The 20,333-nt window shown below is 33.2% G+C and overlaps 1 protein-coding gene across 4 annotated transcripts in view; it reads right to left on the bottom strand.

Moving 5' to 3' along the window:
• Nucleotides 1-1,890: 1,890 nt before the first annotated feature.
• The window catches only part of LOC105322432 (aryl hydrocarbon receptor nuclear translocator homolog), a 28,652-nt gene continuing 10,209 nt past the window's right edge, over nt 1,891-20,333 (bottom strand). For 3 of the 4 annotated variants that reach the window (XM_011421159.4, XM_011421160.4, XM_011421157.4), the window contains exons 2-16: nt 19,069-19,126; nt 17,963-18,031; nt 16,276-16,433; nt 9,053-9,132; nt 8,072-8,164; nt 7,642-7,759; nt 7,172-7,201; nt 6,653-6,847; nt 6,099-6,276; nt 5,605-5,711; nt 5,193-5,343; nt 4,608-4,798; nt 4,017-4,195; nt 3,699-3,768; nt 1,891-3,572 (exon numbers count right to left, since the gene is read on the bottom strand). In XM_011421159.4, coding sequence (XP_011419461.2) covers nt 3,292-3,572; nt 3,699-3,768; nt 4,017-4,195; nt 4,608-4,798; nt 5,193-5,343; nt 5,605-5,711; nt 6,099-6,276; nt 6,653-6,847; nt 7,172-7,201; nt 7,642-7,759; nt 8,072-8,164; nt 9,053-9,132; nt 16,276-16,433; nt 17,963-18,031; nt 19,069-19,126 — 1,958 coding nt within the window. In that variant the 3' untranslated portion in view covers nt 1,891-3,291. The remainder of the gene's footprint in view (nt 3,573-3,698; nt 3,769-4,016; nt 4,196-4,607; nt 4,799-5,192; nt 5,344-5,604; nt 5,712-6,098; nt 6,277-6,652; nt 6,848-7,171; nt 7,202-7,641; nt 7,760-8,071; nt 8,165-9,052; nt 9,133-16,275; nt 16,434-17,962; nt 18,032-19,068; nt 19,127-20,333) is intronic. The other variant, XM_011421158.4, reaches the window with a different exon arrangement.

Raw genomic sequence — 20,333 nt, 5'->3', positions numbered from 1 at the left:
ATGCCCCTATCCCTTGGAAACATCCACAAAGAAAATGAACGTAAACTGCAAATAACTGGAATTTTTCTAAGTCCAAGGGCCATAACTCTGACAATAAATGCTCGATCGTACCCAATATATCGAATTTGACCTAGATATTATCATGACAAACCTGTATACCAAATTTCATTTCAATATGTTCATCCTCTGCGAAGAAAATGAGCGGAAACTGCAAATAACTGGAATTTTTCTATGTCCAAGGGCCATAACTCTGTCGAAAATTGCTCGATCGTACCCAATATCGAACTTGACCTAGATATTATCATGATAAACCTGTATACCAAATTTCATTTAAATATGTTCATCCTCTGCGAAGAAAATGAACGGAAACTGTTGGTGGATCGCCCGACCGACAGACAGCAGCAAAGCAATATGCCCTCCCTTCTTCGAAGGGCGGCATAAAAATGGGTTACCTTGGAAAGACTTTAAATAAGAACAGTTAGAAACCATATTTTCTACTCAGGCAGAATTGTGATAGGAAAATAAAATGAAATAAATGTATATGTAAATGATTTTAATTCGTATACTACAAGGAATGACAACAGACATACAGGGGATTTACACAAAACAATGATGAATATAAAATTCACTTGTAGAAACGTAACAGTTAATGTTATATAAAAAAAAACAAATTCAAAACATCCAAAAATCTTCCTGGCAATGAATATCAGTTTCTGTGAAAATGTGCTTTTTGTTTATAAAATTCTGAACATGTACATGTGTGTTGTTGATTTCTGCGGATTCTACCAACCAGTCTGAGGCAGGCAAATGAAATATTGGACACTTTTAAAAAAAAAAGTACGGTACCTTCTGTGATTAAATAAATTTTGTAATTTTCTCTGGTTTGAGCCCTAATACTGGTATAAGAAAAAGGCTTACAAATATATATAAACAATATATCTATGAACAACTTAAATTTTTGTATCATAGAATAAAAGCAAATTGTGTGTTTAGGTCTTATGATAATGAGATGAAAGAATTGAAAATGGTAGAAAAAATGATGTTGAATATTTTGATTTCTTTGTTTAAAAATGTGAAAATATAAATATACTGTACATCTAAATACATTCACCTACTTGCATCTATATCAACAATGTTTTGATTTGAAGAAGAGTCTCTAAACTGTCTATCAATGTCTACCGAATGGCGATGCATTTAGAATTAACAGGAGAGGGGTTATAGATTATGGCACATTACTGTTTGTTTTGTTGCTTTCTATTACCCTCTACCCATTTATCAATTTCAGCACAATTGTTGTTGATAAGTAAAAATGCGTACAGATCATGAGATGTAAAATCCACAGGATCATAAACAATTTTTCGAAACCTCATCTACCTAAAATAATTAATTGATTTGTGTGATCAAAACTAATATGGCAGTTTCAACTTAATTTGATTGTAACAGTTATACAAAGATATGAATATTTTACTGTTGACTTAAGAATTACCAGTAATTCCTAAAGAGAGAAAGACCTTTGAATCATATCAAATTACCATATTCTGACAATAATAATAAATCAATGTAAAATAAATATATATTTTTGGACTAATGTCATACATGATACATCCTTATACCCTGAACAGATGAAAAAAAGCCTATAAAACCATTACATCTGTGGTTGGTATATTCATCTCACATCATGTGGGAAATTCAATCATCCCAAGTGAGTTAACAGTAGATTCAAAATTGCACTTGCTTTTTTATCTTATAACTGTTTATATACGGAATAATATATGAATAAATACACGTACATAAAATGCTAAATATGAACGAACCAGTGAACAAAGTGGCAGATCTTTTTATCAGATGAAACATTTTAATGAGACAAAAAAATCAAGAAGAGAATAAGAGGGTGCCATGGCAGCATAACAAAAGCATGGGAAAGTAAAATTTTGTCAAGTTTTCTTATTTAAAAAATGTTCAGTAACATTAAAGTAAAATCAGGGGTTGTACACTTACAAGGAATGCATCATGCCATATTTCTATTCAAGAGTTAGCAAGCTCATTACCAACACATGCCATATATATGTATCTACAGATATGTACAGGAGTTCTTTATGCATTGCAGAGGTTTAATTTGCCTTTAAAACTGGCAACCCAACCCAGCATGTGCTAAAAAAGCATTTTATCTAAAACTGACTCCAAGGACTATTTCCCTCTAAATAGTAAAATTTAAAAGGCCAAAATAAAACCAAACAAAAACAATCTTGGGGTGGTAACACATGTAAACAGGCAACATAAAAATTATAACATGATTTTCCACAATATCTTAATAAAATTTAAAAAAAAAAAAAAAAAAAGGCTTAAAACGAGCCTTAGAAACATTTAATCTATCTGAATACCAGATAATTATTTGCAAGCAAAGGGTGGCAATTTACCCAACAAGTTAAAGAGGAAAATGCAAAATTTATCCCCTGTCCCACTTTCAAAATTCCAAATATATCATAATGGTAGCATTTAAGTGAAGTAGCACCACACTGTATGTATATCCTGGGCCTAACATCTGCCTATTTTTATCATATCAAAGTATCTTGATAATGTACGGAAGCTTATCAGTTTGAATTGGTCTTCTATTTTGCGGAGAATAAATTCTTTGACACTACAAAAGAATTCAAATAGCTAATTGAAATTAGCTAATATTTAAGAATGCCCCCCTTTACCCTAACCCCCTCCCCCCCCCCCCAAAAAAAAACCCAAACTAAATACTGCTGCAAAATACTAAAACATAATTAATGGGCATTAAGTAAAATGTTTTTAAATAATTGCATGATCTTATACATGTACCATAATTATACTCAACAAACACAAAATTAACAGATTTTCAACAGCTTAAAACATATGAAATAAAAAACAAAAATTCGCATATTGCATGATGAATAATAAAGGTGATCCCAAGTGCAATGGCAATAGGCTATATATATAGCTATCTGCTACATCTGTTCCTCTACATCAATGTAGTCAATAAAAGAACCAAGCAGAATCGTTTTCATAAAATAGTGATAAGCAACGGAGTTGCAAATAATATAATGTGTTTCAGAATTTTGTTTGTTAGACCCCCTAATCTCCATTGGCAACTGATTATAACAAAATAATGATCTTTGGAAACTGAAGTATAAATGAAAACAATAAAACTTTTATCGTATGAAATAAATGATGTTTCATTATGGTATAAACATTTAATAATGTATATAAGAATGGTCTGTTCAGTTGAGAATGATGATATAGAGATGAGTGCTCTTTGTTATGCTGATTTTAGTCCTGGAACGTGTTAAACATTCCTGAGAGATCATTAAACTCCTGGCCTGGGGGGTCCAACATGCGCAAAACATCACTGAACTCCTCATTCTGCTGGCCATTGGGAGGAGGTGGGGGCTGCCCTTGGGGGTTCTGTGTGGCTTCTGCTGCCCCTCCCTGCCAGTGTTGGGGCCACATGCCCTGCCCAGTTGTAGAGGGGGGAGAGGAATGAGAAAAGTTATTTGGCTGTGAGCTGGGGATATTCTGTGATCCTAGCTGAGTATAGGTAGGAGGACCAGCTGAAAGAGTGGTAATTTCTTGTAATATTTCATTCTAAAGTCTTTACTTTAAAAAAAAAACCAAAATGTTCTATTGTTTTCCATTTGCTACAGTAACTGAATTGACCAATTGAAGAGTTTACTGACCTGGTGAAGAACTGTTTGGACTGATCTGAGAAAATCCTGAGGCAGGGTTGCTGCCGAAATCAGCACCTCCCTTAAAAAAACCCACACATTATACATATATTGTAGTACATCATGCTATTATAAACATTATTTTATTAAACATATATTTTCAAAATAAAAAACATACCCATTATTGCAAATTCCTACGATTGCTTTGGTGTCTAAATTACATGCATCTAATCATCGTATCCATGAATTTGTATTCAAAGTCTTGTTAAATCTTAAATCTTAAAATCTAAAACTACATGCTTAGGTTAGGGTGAGTGCAATTTTGTTTACCTGGTTCTGAGGGAAGCCTGCGGGCCCTGCCCATCCCCCAGGGTTAGGACTCCTCCTGACCCCAGAAACACCGGACGGCTGGGACATAGGCATGTTGGTGGCTGTGTTCTGCCCAGGGTACTTCATTTGAGAAGGAGAACTATAATTGTACATCTCTGGTCTGCCCACTTGTCTGGCTCCTACAAATGAATAGAGTTGTCTTTCCTTTAATAACTTGAGACCGATCTTGACAAACCAGACAATTCTGTATATGTATTTATATATTTTACCTTTTATAAAATGTACAGATACAGGTAAAATACTGAAAACTTTTTAATAATAATAAAAAGAGTTACATGTTTTCTTGTGATAAGCCTGTATATGTATACATTTCTGTATAAGGCATACAGTATATTGCTTTTTAAAACACCGCCTTTAAATTTCATTAGTTGAGCTGTTGATTTACCTGCAACGGTCTAATTTTAAAGATACCACTTCTGCAACAGTTTGATAACAGGTGTAGTATCAGACTAGAGCTAAGCTCACTAACTCTGGACCATCTGACTGTGAGAACTAAGGAGGACATCACAGCGGTATCTTGAATAAACTTACCAGTCAGAACAGAGCTGTAGTCCTGGAAGGGTTCCCGGAAGTCGTGCTTGTTGGCTGGCTGCATGTTCATTTCCGTGGGCATGGGGCCCCTAGGAGGGGTGTTAAATGAGGCCATGGACGGGTTTGGATCTTGTGGTTGTTCGCTTGGCATTCCTGGAGCAGTGGACGCACCAGCTCCCTGCTGAACACTTCTATAGAGCACAGAAAAAAACAACCAAATAGGTCATTAGATTACATTACCAGTATATATGTGCAGTGAATGCTTATTCTGACCATAGAAAAACAAGCCTCAAACAGCCTAATGTTACATTTTAAAATACGGCATTTCCGAAAACTGTTCATCAATTCGGTTTACTTTCTCTAAATAACATGTAACTTGCTTTCAGAAGGAAGTGCATAATTTGGGACTGGTCTTTCTTTATTAAACACGTAGATCAGTAAAAACAGCATCATAAGGCAAAACTTGTCATAAAGAAGTAATATTCATTGATCCCAGTGAGATTTGATTTTTCTTTCTCATTATCATGTAATTGGACCTAAATCATAAGGTTTTTAACCACATCCAGAAATAAATTGAGTTCCTACTTAGCGGATGTATTTGTGCAGACAATATACTCCACTTCGTCAGTGTACGGGTTCTGGAAGCTGAAGCTGCTGGTCCTAAGCCACACCCACTCATGGTTGGAGGCCCTGAACCTGTACATGATGGACATCACCTGACCCTTCAGCTTCAAAACTGAAAAAAAAAAATTTAAATTAATTTAAGTAAAATATTTGGTATAGACCCACTACCTACAGCCCCCCCCCCCCCAAAAAAAAATATATTACAGAGAATTTCATGTCAAAAGAAATCATAACCCTTCTCTTCCTTTCCCATCCCCCCACCCCAAAAACAAATATTAAAATAATTTATTGTGAGAATTTCAGGAAACTAAAGATTAAATGTGGATTTCAAATAAATATTTTCCACAAAAGTTTTTTCAATGTACCAACGTACCTTGATCAAAAGTATCTTTCATGTGCGCTTTGTCCTCAGGGTGATAGAAATCAAAAGCTGTTTTTCCCAGGAGGTCAGCTGGCTGGTAACCAAGAACGGCTGTCACTCTGTATTAATCAAAGACAAACCAGAATTAATGACGTCTATTCACACGCATAGTATTTCCCAAATATAAACAAATCCTCAAAATAAAGGATTAAGTTTATGAAATAATATATTTGGGGATAAAAAAAATGAATTTAAAAAAAAATTCAATTCAGTAGGTAACAACAAAAGCCTCTACAAGATTAGAACCAGGATGTACAGATCACAAGCCTGACACTTTATCTACTTGGCTATGGAGTAATTTACATATTGCCATCGATAAAATCCTTTTAATGAAACGAAATGTTGTTTTGATCAGAGGTCGGCCAATTATTTGATGATGAGTTATTCCACTCCAACACCATCTCAGGTTACATGTACAAATGATGGAACTGGCTCCCAATTCTTACCTTTGGTCCACAAAGGTGAATTTTCCATCCATGTTGTGCCTGGAGATGAACTCAGTGCCTCCGTTTGGTCCCATCAGGTCGCTGCAGTTTGGAGTGCTCGTCACCTGGAGACGACCTATGCCCACCAGACAGCAGTGTGTGCTTGAGTTCTCGTCCGAGTCCCTGTCCATCTGGACACCTGCGATCAGAAATGACACATGAGCTGATATTTACCTGCTACATATAACACAATGCCCCACAAGAAGCTAACACCCTGCTGCATAAATTGTGAACTTTTCAACAAATTGAAACCAAGGCTATTTTCATCCTACATCAACATGTTTTTATTGGTCAAATCACACTTAAACACTTATTCTGCACCACTGAAATTTAACTTCTAAAGCGCACCTGTGTTCCAAGGTAGATAACATTACACTAACTTTCCATTCTACCTGTACACAGCCATTCCCTCTCCAACCTTACTTTAGTTTTTCTTTAACTATCTTGGCTGTACATCTGTAAGTTTGTAATGGCAGTTCTGAGCATATCCCTTGTAAGTAAGTTGATGACTTTACCTGAAGGGGGCCAGTTCTTGATGTAGCCTGTGACATGTACCACGGTGTAGTGGTTTCCGTCGGGGGAGGGGCCCAGGGTGTTCCTCTGTCTGGCCCGGTGGGTGTGACTCGCGCTCATGGTGTTCACTTCCATGTTGCCCATCTTCATTCGGCAAATAAAGCCCCGCCGCGACCCCATACACAGTCGAATGGAGGCTGCAATGAACAATGGGCAACCCTTCATTGTCTTGATTATAAATGGCACACATTCATTCTACTCTAAAAACTTTTGTTCTTGGGAAATGGAGGGAAAGGAGAAAAAATTCTGACAAAACACTTTTTCACATCATTGTTACTGTGTATTAGAAAAAGAGGTTGTCTTTTTTTAAATTACAAATATGCTTCTATTGCAATCTAAATTAATGTAGGGGAGATATGACAAATGTAATTGATGGTGAGACCACATTTGCAATCTTCATTTTTAGAGTCTGACTTAAGGTTTGAAATTGTATTCATTTTCAGATGAACAATAAAACTTACTTTGATGGCTATCTTTCTTTACTGTTCCAGCTGAAAAAAAAGATCAAGAAAATAATTATTATCATAAGTCAATGGGTGAAACATTGCATAGCTTTTTATAATAGATCCATTTCAGACTTCTTGATGTACAGCAGACTAATTAACAGCCAATAAAAATCTGTGAACAAATATCGTTACTCCATGTAGTACCAAGGGGAAGACTTTGTTTGCCTAAGGAGAGGGGTGTGTGGGTGGGGTTGCAAAGTCTGCTTTGGATCTGTATAGTAAATACATATTTCCTGGTTATAAAGATGACCAAGGTAAACATCTCTCTAGACAGCAATTTTTTTGCTTATCAGTTTTTCTGCCTTGACACATTAAACTTACTGTTGACCTCATAGCCAGTAAAAACAGGTGTATAGGTCTATTAAACTGCTATTATACATGTTTAGTGCAGTAGCAATATTCCTGGTTTCTTAATGATGACTTACTTTTCAGGTCTAGGATTCTGCCCGTGTTTTGAGATTCTGTTGTGGACAACTGTTCTCTCACCTTCTCCACATCGTCCGGATGGACCAAGTCGTACATGGAGTTTCCGAACCAGTCAGCCTGTGGGGAAATTTATAAACAAATTCCTATCAAAGAAATCATTTTCAAGGACCTCCTATGATCTTGATATTGTAAATAATGAACTTTGTGTAACATGAGGCAAAGAAAAAATAAAAAGGGAAGGGAGTAGGACAACATTTTTTAAAAACTGGATCGATTTTCTATTCATTTTTTATGATGATAAAATCATTGGCATTAATTCAACTATCTGCATGGCTGAGATAAAATGTAAGCATACACCTCACAAATTTTATTTGTCCAAGCTGTGCTGTAAGATTTAATCTTTGATTTAAGCATGCATAATATTTATACCTGAGACTGGTGCAGGACTTGTGTGATGGAATCGGAGACGTAAATGAGCCGACCAGAGTCGCACTGAACCACAAACAGGAAGCCATCGGCAGCCTACAATACAGTACGCAATATTAATGGAGAGTATGCCTAACGTTACAACTTACAATACAGTACGCAATATCAATAGAGAGTATGCTTAATGTTATAGCCTATAATACAGTATGCAATATAAATGGAGAGTATGCTTAACGTTACAGCTTACAATATAGTACCCAAAATCAATAGAGAGTATGCTAATGTTACAGCCTACAATACAGTATGCAATATAAATGGAGAGTGTGCTTAACGTTATAGCTTACAATACAGTACGCAAAATCAATAAAGAGTATGCTTATGTTACAGCCTACAATACAGTATTTGGTACAAATTGGAGATTTCAACAAACATTATAGCCTACAATACAGTGTGTAAACTAGAAAGTATGCCAAAAATAAATTTTGCCCTTTTCAAATACTAGTATTCAAATCTTAAATGAATACAATTTTCAACTTGGCAAGCAACTTATTATTGGTATAATGTACCATGAAGTCATTAATAGTATCTACAATTGAAATTGGTATGAATTTTTAAAATTCAAAATGATTAATGGTATACATGTACTTGCAAGCAATATGCTTGGAGCTTCTGACTGCAGAATCGATTGAAACACTACATATACACATGAGCATTTTAATTTAATACCGTTTACACAAAACCTAAAATATGGTACACCTGTACCTTCCATAACAATTAGCTATACTGTATAGTACAGGCTGCATATTATTTTCAAATTGATATAAAATTGAATTAAAACTGAATAAAAATTCCTCCAGAAAAAGACATACCACCAATCAACATCAGGAGCTTCATAGCATACAATCAACAGGGTTTTGAAGATAAACAGAAGATTTTCATATATAATTATTTATTTCATGAGAGAGTAAAATTTCAATTTTTTACCTCTAAAATCAGATGTTTGAGTTCCTGGTCGGTCAGAAAGGAGGGCTTGTAAGAACCGTCCACACTGGTGTTTCCAGCTACTGAAAAACAGTCACTGTATAGTCATACTAATCTACAACAAGTCTAAACCAGAATCAAATATACTTTCTAATTTGAAGGACATTTATTTCAACATTTATGTCATCTTTAACGTATAATATATACATGTATGAGTATTGTCTTTACATTTTGTATTGGTATAAGATCTTTACATTTTGTATTAACAGCCAAATTGTCTTCAATGGGAATGTGAGTCTGCAATTGATATCATCCTGATTATTTCAGTGATTTTTCTAAGGTCATTGTAGGTTTCGACCAATCGTTAAACAAGGCGTTAACTATAAGTTTCCATAAGAAATGGAGGAAAGCATACTCATTAGATGTAAATATAATTCAGTAAACATATTGATTAACAAAAACATTGACTTGTGTTCTTCTACTCACATGAACAGATATGATTTTAAATTCCTATTCAAGAGCAAAAACAATTTGATGAAAAGTTCTTTATGTCAACATTAGGGACTTTTTTTCATCAGTGTAACACCTGTACATGTACCTGGGTTTTTTTATTATCTGAAGTTTATCATACAGATAGATATTTTTTGCCTACATCTGTAATTTTTTTGTGTAACTTTTCTGTACCTAAATGATAACTTTTTTTGTACCTGCATCTATAACTTTTCTGTACCTAAACAATAACTTTTCTGTAACTTTATGTATAACTTTTCTGTACCTACATCTATAACTTTTCTGTACCTAAATGATAATTTTTTTGTAACTATGTGTATAACTTTTCTGTACCTACATCTATAACTTTTCTGTACCTAAATGATAACTTTTCTGTAACTTTAATTTGTAACTTTTTTGTACCTAAATGATAACTTTATTATAACTTTTTGATAACTATTTTAAACCTATTTTATTTTTATGAAAAAATAAATTGTCAATAGTTACACTCTAGTTATGACTTTTTTGTACTTAAGCAAAAAGTTACAATATAGGTATAACTTTTTGATGCTAATTTGGAACCATAATTGATCAGATGGTTCCAAATTGTGCTAACTTAGTTATGACTTTTTTGTAACTTTTTTAAGGGCTCATAGGTATAACTTTTTAGTGCTTTTTTTTGGTATGGGTTATGTTTGTTTTTATTACCTGTCCAGTATTTCTATTTTATATTCACAGATTAAAAACCATGATATTTAGGATGTAATGAAAATTGCTGTATATATAATAGGCATATAATACAGAATATCTGAATGAAAACACAAGAAATAAAATTGAAGTAAACCCCTCCACACACACATATACAAAACCTAAATGCTATCATCAACATTTAAAATGGTGTGAATTTACAGCTGAATATAATATAGAACCATTATATGTGAGCTGTTATAAAATTTTTGTTTTATGATGTACCGTTTTAATGATAACATCAAAGAAGACATACCAGTTCTGTGTGTGAAATGTACATGAATATAAATTCAGGATTTTTTTTTTACTAACTCTGATCTAAACTCCATAACTTATTAAAGCACTAATTTTTTTTATTTATATTAAAGCAATATGAGCTGCATTTTTCAAGCTGAAATTTTTTTTTTTACTAAAATGTTCTTTTCTACTAAACTGACAAAAATATCATTGTTTTAAAATTTCTGTTAGCCATATTTTTGTGGAAAAGGCCGTTAAGCAGCCTTATTTGGAGCAAATTTGAATTATTGTCGACCTGTATAAAAATTGATTTGCTATTATATATTCCTTAGAAGAGAAAAAAATGATTTGCTATATATTCCTTAGAAGATAAATATTTCCTTTCACAAAAATTAATAATTTTTTCACATCTTATTTATCATAAAAGTTTAAGTTATATGCAGACTTATCATACTAGCAGGTTTTTACAGCAAAATAAAATTCTAAAAAAATACAGCTCATATTGCTTTAAACTTTAGCACTCTATGTTAAACCAAGCTCTGATGATTAATTTTTTTTTCTTTTTCAAGTGTCTTCACATAATAATGTACCGTAGTAAATTCAGTAGAGATGAAAACATTTTCACAATAATGCTGGCTGCCTTGATTCATAATTCATTCTCTTTTACCAGTATTAATTCAATATTCATTCAAAGCACAATGTTTTTTAATAGACTAGAACTAATTGCTAAGCAGAGAAGCCACATAAATGAAGTAACTCAATTCAAGAGCAGCTAATTTCTCTCACATTTCACACTTATTGATACATGAAAATCAGATTCCCAGGGGGTATACAGAATTGGTTTCATCAATAAATTAGTTTAAATTTTCTCATCCTGAAATTTAAAGAAGTCCAACTTCACAGAGTTCATCAATGTGACCTGAAGCAGTGACGTTTTACATGGAAGAACTTACAACACATTTCCTGTTGATCAAGTGTATGAGTCACTGTCAACTTAAGTCTTAAAAAAGGTGAACACAGTCTTGTATTATACATGTACAAGAATAGTTTAAACTCAGGATTATTACGTGACATACTTTCAGGCACGTAGCATCAGGGGGGGCCAGGGGGAGCCTGCCCCCCCCCCCCCCACTTTTTCTCGCAGCAACTAATTTTTTAAAATTTACATATAAAAAATAAATTATCATGGAGTTGGCCCCCCCCCCCCCCCACTTTTTTGGAGCATGTAAAAAATTGATATGAAAATAAGGAAATTAGGATTGAAATTGCAGTTATATACTATGCCAAGAAGAACATGGTTGAAGAAGAATTTTTAGTGCATATAATAAAAATATAGCTGACATGTGATTTAGGAATAGTTTTTAAAATTGAGCAAACTAAACATAAACATCGGAAATTAAAAATGGTTCCTCACACCAATATGTTATTTGATGGATCTATGGGTATAATTTTTTTAAACATATGATTTTAGAATGATAACGAGAAAGATTGATACAAGCTAGCTCTCAACTATCTTATATGAACTTTTATATAGAGAAACATTAAAACTCAGGCGGCAGAAATGAAGAAATTTCATTTGTTGGGGATACTTTATCAATGAATTCATAATATAATTATCTAATATGTTAAAAGAGGATCAGGTAAACTTTAAATTTCACTGATGAATAAATGATAAATGTTATTTAGTGATATTTTAAAATGGATTTGATCAATGGCCACAACCGTAATGATATTTTAAAATGGATTTGATCAATGGCCACAACCGTAATGATATCCCGATAAAAGTCCAAGGACGAACAGCCTTAAGTTTTCTCTTATAGGTATTACTGTAAATGGAGAAAATTTTGTGCAAACATATTTTCTAAGGCAAACACATATGCCAATTAATACATTTGTGCAAATATATTCTAGCGCACATACCTTTTATTTAAAAAAAAAAAATGTTTTTTATCAACAGAATGTGTTTACTCAATCACATTAACATTAACAACTTTGATTGCTACCACACTTACACAGGCAAACTGTTGATGAACGTTTCATATCGACCAATAAGAGAGCTAGATTTTAATATAATGTTAAAAAAAGTCAGGCGGCAGAAATGAAGGAAATTTCACTTGTTGGGGATACTTTGTTTGTTAAAACAAACAGAGGCATAGATTCATTATTTAGAACGTTTCATATCAACCAATAAGAGAGCTAGATTTTAATATATCATATGTATTTTCAATGTGGACGATCGCCTCGCTTGAACACTGTTCACAGTGAAGCGCTTATAAGAAATGATATGAAGAGAATAATTTCAAAATTTTGAATGTGCTAATGATAGGTAATAAAAATGCTGCATTAAAACTGAATTAATCAAATAATGTTTATTTGGCAGAACTTGCTCAATTATCGATACCTCTTATCTGTGTAAGTGTGGAAACAAACAGAATCGATTGTCCAAATTACCGTATGTAAGTGCATTCTTCTTGTATTTAAAACAGACTAAACTTATTGTTTTAAGGTCAAGATCTAGTAAATGAAAGGTGCCTACAGGTTCATAAAATTTAAGATATAAATTCTTTCAATGATGCTTCATAACAATAGCTTTGTTTAATAGGGTGTACCAGGGCTAAAATTTTGGGTCAACACAATGAGAAATCATGTTTTAAACTGGCATTTTCAATGAAATATGAAGGAATTGAGGAAGAAATATCGAAGTTTTATCCATTTTTGACTAATAAAATATATCTAGAATGCCTACAGTCTCCCAAAAAACAGAATTAAACAAGCTCTTGACCTCCTCTTTAAAATGATATCAAATTGAATATAGGTACCGGGATTACTTTTCCCATGATTTAACATAGAATGTCAAGAAATTGTTTCTACAGTCTCCCAAAAAACAGAATTAAACAAGCTCTTGACCTCCTCTTTAAAATGATATCAAAATGAATATAGGCACCGGGATTACTTTTCCCATGATTTAACATAGAATGTCAAGAAATTGTTTTATTTTCTTTAACGCCGTAAAGTACAGGAAAAAGATTCTTCAAATCAATTATGACATCATAATGGTTCTAGCACAAAAAAGACACTCTGGAATCATTTACTAGATCTTGTTGATCTTAAAGGGACATGGTCACGATTTTGGACAAAAATTTGTTTTTCGATTTTAATGTTTACAACGCTTCATTAAGGCATTTTTAATAGGCAACCAAAATTTGAGTGTCATCCCTTGAGTTATAAGCGAGTTACAGTGCCTACAATTCTTCGCTATGTAAACAAAGCGTTTGTTTACATTTTGAATGTTGAAGTGAAAATTCCAGTTTTAGACATCAAATAAATACGTTAATCATTAGGAACTGTTTATTTATGCTTAATATGAATAAGAAAATAGACAAATCAGCTTGAAAAAGAATTTTTACTGGTATATTGAACCTATGTAAACAAAAACAGGGCACGAGCCTTGTTTACATGACGAAGAATTGTGAGCCCTGTATCTTGCTTAAAACTCATCGACTGGCACCCAAGTTTCATTTGATCATTAGAAATGCATTCCTAAAGCACTGTAAATATTAAAAGCAGAAAAATAAAATTTGACCAAAATCGTGACCATGTCCCTTTAAAGAAATATATGATATAGAAAATTGTTGGCACACTTTTTATTTCAGCCCTCAGGGATGGTTGCACCAAACATGCCAAAGAAGCTAAAATTTGTAGTGCGCCAATATATTTTCTTGTTTTTATACAGTAATTAATTTACTGAGATGATAATCATTCACATCTCTTATAGATCTATTAGCACCTGTGTAATAAACAGCAGATCTTTGCTCCACAAACAGAATAGTCTGTTTGTGTCTTGCTGTGTTTGTCTTGTATCCAGCACAGCGCTACCTACTAGGGAGTATTTGTGAAACTTTCAGGCTTGGGGGTATTTTCCTGTTTATCATATTTATCATTTGTTAACAATTGCTCTTTCTTAAAATAGAATGATATGTAATCAACATTCAACATACAGTTCAATTACTGAAGTCTTGGTGTCAGCAGACTAAACAAGATATCTGTGAGCCAATGCTCACTAGCGATACCCCTGCACTTGCTTACCAGTAATTGTTAATTATATGATTGAAAAAGGTACCTTTTATTTGTGGGTTGAAGTGTATCTAATACCTTATAGCTCTTTTTGCATCAATGTCCATTGTTTGAACAATAGGATAGGTGGGAGATGGTGGAAAATTTTGATTAGATCATAAGTTAATAGGGTGTACCAGGGCTAAAATTTTGGGTAAACACAATGAGAAATCATGTTTTAAACTGGCATTTTCAATGAAATATGAAGGAATTGAGGAAGAAATATCGAAGTTTTATCCATTTTTGACTAATAAAATATATCTAGAATGCCTACAGTCTCCCAAAAAATGGAATTAAACAAGCTCTTGACCTCCTCTTTAAAATGATATCAAATTAAATATAGGTACCGGGATTACTTTTCCCATGATTTAACATAGAATGTCAAGAAATTGTTTTATTTTCTTTAAAGCCGTAAAGTACAGGAAAAAGATTCTTCAAATCAATTATGATGTCATAATGGTTCTAGCACAAAAAATACACTCTGGAATCATTTACTAGATCTTGTTGATCTTAAAGAAATATATAAATATAGAAAATTGTTGGCACACTTTTTATTTCAGCCCTCAGGGATGGTTGCACTAAACATGCCAAAGAAGCTAAAATTTGTAGTGCGCCAATATATTTTCTTGTTTTTATACAGTAATTAATTTACTGAGATGATAATCATTCACATCTCTTATAGATCTATTAGCACCTGTGTAATAAACAGCAGATCATTGCTCCACAAACAGAATAGTCTGTTTGTGTCTTGCTGTGTTTGTCTTGTATCCAGCACAGCGCTACCTACTAGGGAGTATTTGTGCAACTTTCAGGCTTGGGGGTATTTTCCTGTTTATCATATTTAAGTATCATTTGTTCACAATTGCTCTTTCTTAAAATAGAATGATATGTAATCAACATTCAACATACAGTTCAATTACTGAAAAGACTTGGTGTCAGCAGACTAAACAAGATATCTGTGAGCCAATGCTCATTAGCGATACCCCTGCACTTGCTTACCAGTAATTGTTACCGTAATTATATGATTGAAAAAGGTACCTTTTATTTATGGGTTGAAGTGTATCTAATACCTTATAGCTCTTTTTGCATCAATGTCCATTGTTTGAACAATAGGATAGGTGGGAGATGGTGGAAAATTTTGATTAGATAATAAGTTATTTTTAAAGCAGCTAGAACACCATTACATAACAACATTTTGAGAGTAGATTTATGTAAGTTTGCATTTTGCTTGTAATCCAAACCATCTCAACAGATCATAAACAAGCTGAGAAATTTTAGTAACTGGGAATCAAAACTACAAACAGTATCATCTATTATTTTGGTTTATCACTTGCTAACATAGTACTGTGTACAGGAGTATTTTCATCCTATGGTTTTTTGGGTTTTTTTGCCCTTCAAATGAATTTGCTGAGACACATTAGGAAATAGAAACTATTTCAAATTAACACAGTTATATAAAAAAAAATTTGAATTTGCCTGGTCTTAAATTTGCCTGCTGACAAGGGCCAAAGGAGCGAAAAAAAATTGATGAGAAAATTTCGCTGTATACAGTTCCGTAATGCAAACCATTCAAACTACCATGCTGAGAAAAAGCATTATTTAGCATGAGAGTGGATTTCATGTTATAACATTGCTAATACCTCTCAGAGTTTTCATGTGGGACACGGCCATTCGAAGGATGGTCAGCTTGTCTGGTTTGCGGGCGAGCGTGCTACAGGTGGGCACCATGTCACACAATTCATTGATGTACGAGGTCATCTTGTTCCTCCTTCTTCTCTCAATCTCACAGTGGCTTTCTCTATGTAAAAAAAAGAGAAAAATTCATCGATCTATTTCTTTCTCCTCAAAAAAGCACAATAAAGAAGGTATCAATGAGTTAGTTTTGACTTCTTCAATTTTAAATTATGTGTGCCAATTTTTTAAAATTGCAAACAGGTGTCAAACACAGGTAAGATTTTCCAGTGTCTCACAAGCAAGAATTGGAGGAAAATGGTAACATTTAGCAAAAAAATTCTTAATACAGACTGCATGTCCTTGCCCGTTTTTTCATTTTTTGTAAATTTTGGTGTCCTGCTGTGATCCCATAAATGGGGCAAAAAATTACAATACACACATTTTTACATATGCAATGTTTCTTTTAAGGATTTCAATAATTTTGAAATAAACTGAATGAGCTTAAGCAATTTATGTGAAATGCTGCGTTTTCAAATCATTTCATTTTTACCAAATTAAAGAAGAATTGACCCATTTATGTGAAATTACGTCATTGCTCTTCAAATTCTGTTGGTTTTTAACCTAATCTGCTGTAGTTTCTTTAAAACCTTCATTTAATCACAAAGAATGAATTTTGTGCAAAGCTTATAAATTGAACCAACTTGTAGATGAATTTTTCAAAAGAACGCATTAACTTATATATCTAAAGCTGATGATCATAACAAGTTGACATTTAAATAATTTGTTTACAAAATTACTGAGATTTAATGGTCTTTATTTAACTAACTGACTCGTCTTACAAACAACCTGGTATTTAACTTGTAGGGTAATTACCAGCAACTTGTTACAAGGAACTTTACATGTAGTACCGGTAAATGCTTTCCTTATCATGAGCCCTGGTGAAGACCTTTGAATTTTGGTGTGATAACAATACTAATTAAAAATACCTGATAAAAAGTTTTCAAAACAAGATGGCATTCAACGTTATTTATTTCAGCCAATTGATGCATGGTTATTGGTTAAAGATTTAATTGTGAATTAACCTAATTTAAATGTTGACGCTGTATGTGGTTGGAAATCTAGCAAAAAACAATTCTTCACCAAAATAATGTTTTTAAAAACAAACTGTTTGCCATTTTCAGCATATTGCAAGTGTTTCCATTTTTAATCTCTAGATTCCTACAAGTGTCTCGCCTAATCATCAATAAAGTGAAGTAGCCACTTAATAAAATCCAAATGATATCAACACTTAATAGGCTGCACACAGGCTAATGGCAATAAACTCTCTCTATCAATAATAGCAAAGTCAAACAAGTTCCAATTATCTCATTGATATCCTAGCTACCGGTATTACAAGAAGTCATACATGTGCATTATCATCTAACCTGAAGTTCAAATTATCAAAAAGATCAGCATAATGATCACAAGCTATCTAATAACAGTGAAACTCGATTTGATCAAATGACATTTTGATTGTACATGTTGTGACGTGCATTTAAAATAATTTCTACTTTTTTTAAATCAAAGAAGGCAACTTATAGCAGTCTTTTTTTTAACAACCTTGCATATCCTTTTTTTTTCTAAAAGATGATTGATTTGAATTTTTTTTTTTACCTGGCAAATCTCTCTTTGTCCGCCTGTTCCTGGTTATAGCCTCCCCCTTGCCCATCTTCTTCATCTGACCTGATCAATTCATCAGCAGCCAATCAGAAATCAAATACATATGACGGAGCACCATTATTTTTGGTTAATTAAATGGGTCATTTTTATATACATACATGTAAATTGTTACTTTTAAAGGTTATATGATTCATGAAATGTATCTAAATTATGTAATATTGTAATTGTTAACATTGAAACCAGTGAAATATACATGAACATATGGACATTTGTAGGTCAATTTCATATTGGATAGACATAGTGCGTCACACTTCATCAATTCAATTACATGTATCACCAATATGTTTCCAAAACTTGCTAATCATATTATTTCTTATAAAATATCAAACTTGCTCAAAAGGGATCGTGATTTGAACAAACTTAAATCTACACCACCTGAAGATACTTCCCCACAAGTTTCAGCATTTCTTGAGAAGAAGATTTTTAGAAGAATTTTTTCTACATATTTTCTAGCATGCAAAAATTTGACACCCCCCCCCCCCCCCCCCCCCAAGTGTGCCCCACACCAACCCCAAGGGATATGATTTGAACGAAGTTGAATCTAAACTTTTTGAGGATTCTTTCACACGTTTCAGCTTTTCTGGGCAAATGGTTTTTGAGAAGAAGACTTTCAGAAAAATATCAATTCATTTCTATAATTCAAAATTGCCCTCCTCTGAAGGTGTGACCCTTCATTTGAACAAACTTAAAACCCAATAATGTTTTGAGCCAAATTTAGTTTATAGCTTAATGGTTCTGGAGAAAAAAATGAAAATATTAAAAGCTTATGATGGAAGCAACAACAGACTGATCAGAAAAACTCACTTGAGCCTCTGGCTCAGGTGAGCTAAAAAGACTGCAATTTCCCTATCAGTTAAACTGAGCAATATTTCTGCATCTCTGCATTTCCAAAATATTATCAGGCTGAGTTATACATATATATAGCCAAAGCGTGTTTAGCGTCATAGAACAGTTCCTAACGATGATGAATTTCATACAAACTTTGGAGCTGTTTATCAGTGGGACACAGAAAAACCGAGAGGTTATCAGATGTTACTTACTCCCTCCCGGATCCACCCTTGCGTTTTCGATTCCCTCCTTTGGAATTATCAGGTGTCCCTGAAAAAAACAGACACAATATTTATAAACATGGCATATTAGATTCCATCAAGTTAGCTCATCAGTTTTGAAGTTATGCAGAGCTTTCTTGACAAAGATAATGCTTATCTCCAGCCATCTGCCATCCTCTGAGAGAGTTTCATAATCATGAATGGGGCTTTGGAACAGAGGATGTTTGGGAAAGAGAAGCCATGAATGAGAGGATTCACAGAAATATTTCATTCATTCAAAGCAAATTAAATGATGTTCCAGTATTCATTTCCACCCATGATGTGAGTAATAAATAACGAGATCAAGCAATTTACCTTCAATCTTGGTCAGATTAATATTAAATGCACATATCATACATACAACACAATTTTTTATGTTGGCACCTCTTTCTTTGGTTTTTAATTTCACTGTCAGTCAATGAAAGATAAAAATGTATAATCCTTGTTATATTGATACCATTCAACGATATCTTAAATTAAGATCCAAAATCTTTCATCACGAACAAGTAAAATTAAATCATTGATGATTTATCTTTGTTTTGCTGTACAATATCCCCTTTTTTAATCTAAATTAAATATTTTCGTACCTGTGCCAAGTTATTGATGACAGATATTAAAACTGCTACGGGTAAGGGCAGTAAAAAAGTAACTGGTTTGTATGGAAGTAATTTTTCTGGGCAACCATATTGCCGCTGGTGAGAAAAATAACTTTTGTATACCGGTACGTGAGGATGTAAGTGCTGGCCTCAAAATCCATGAAAACTGACCCAATTTTCCGTACCACAATTTAAACACCTTTAAGCTTACACTTATACAACAGGCTTTAACAATGCCCAAATGTGTATAACAGTACAACATAATTACTTTATGAAATTTCTTCATGACAAAGTGATCGACTGAATTAATTCTAACCTGTGAACAACATCCCATAGTATGTAATGATACTGCTTGAATCACACAGACATTTTTATCAATCTTTGTTTTATATACCGGTATGTGAGTTAAGGGGGGGGGGGGGGGGGGGTTATTTATTTTTTTACACTTATCTAATAAAACAGGAAAGTTCGTTTAATTAAAGTTTGTCTGCCAATAAACAACATGATTATCAATTAATAGCTGCATGAACTTTTAATTACATGTACAAATATGTAGAACAATAATATTTTAAGACTGGTTCTAAAAATTTAATGAAAATGGTTTAAATTGAATGACAAGGT

Source organism: Magallana gigas, chromosome 6, assembly GCF_963853765.1.
Source record: "Magallana gigas chromosome 6, xbMagGiga1.1, whole genome shotgun sequence".
NCBI classification, from domain to species: Eukaryota; Metazoa; Mollusca; class Bivalvia; order Ostreida; family Ostreidae; genus Magallana; species Magallana gigas.
The sequence above is the reverse complement of the archived record's forward strand: the minus strand, read 5'-3'. Positions and strand labels throughout refer to the sequence as shown.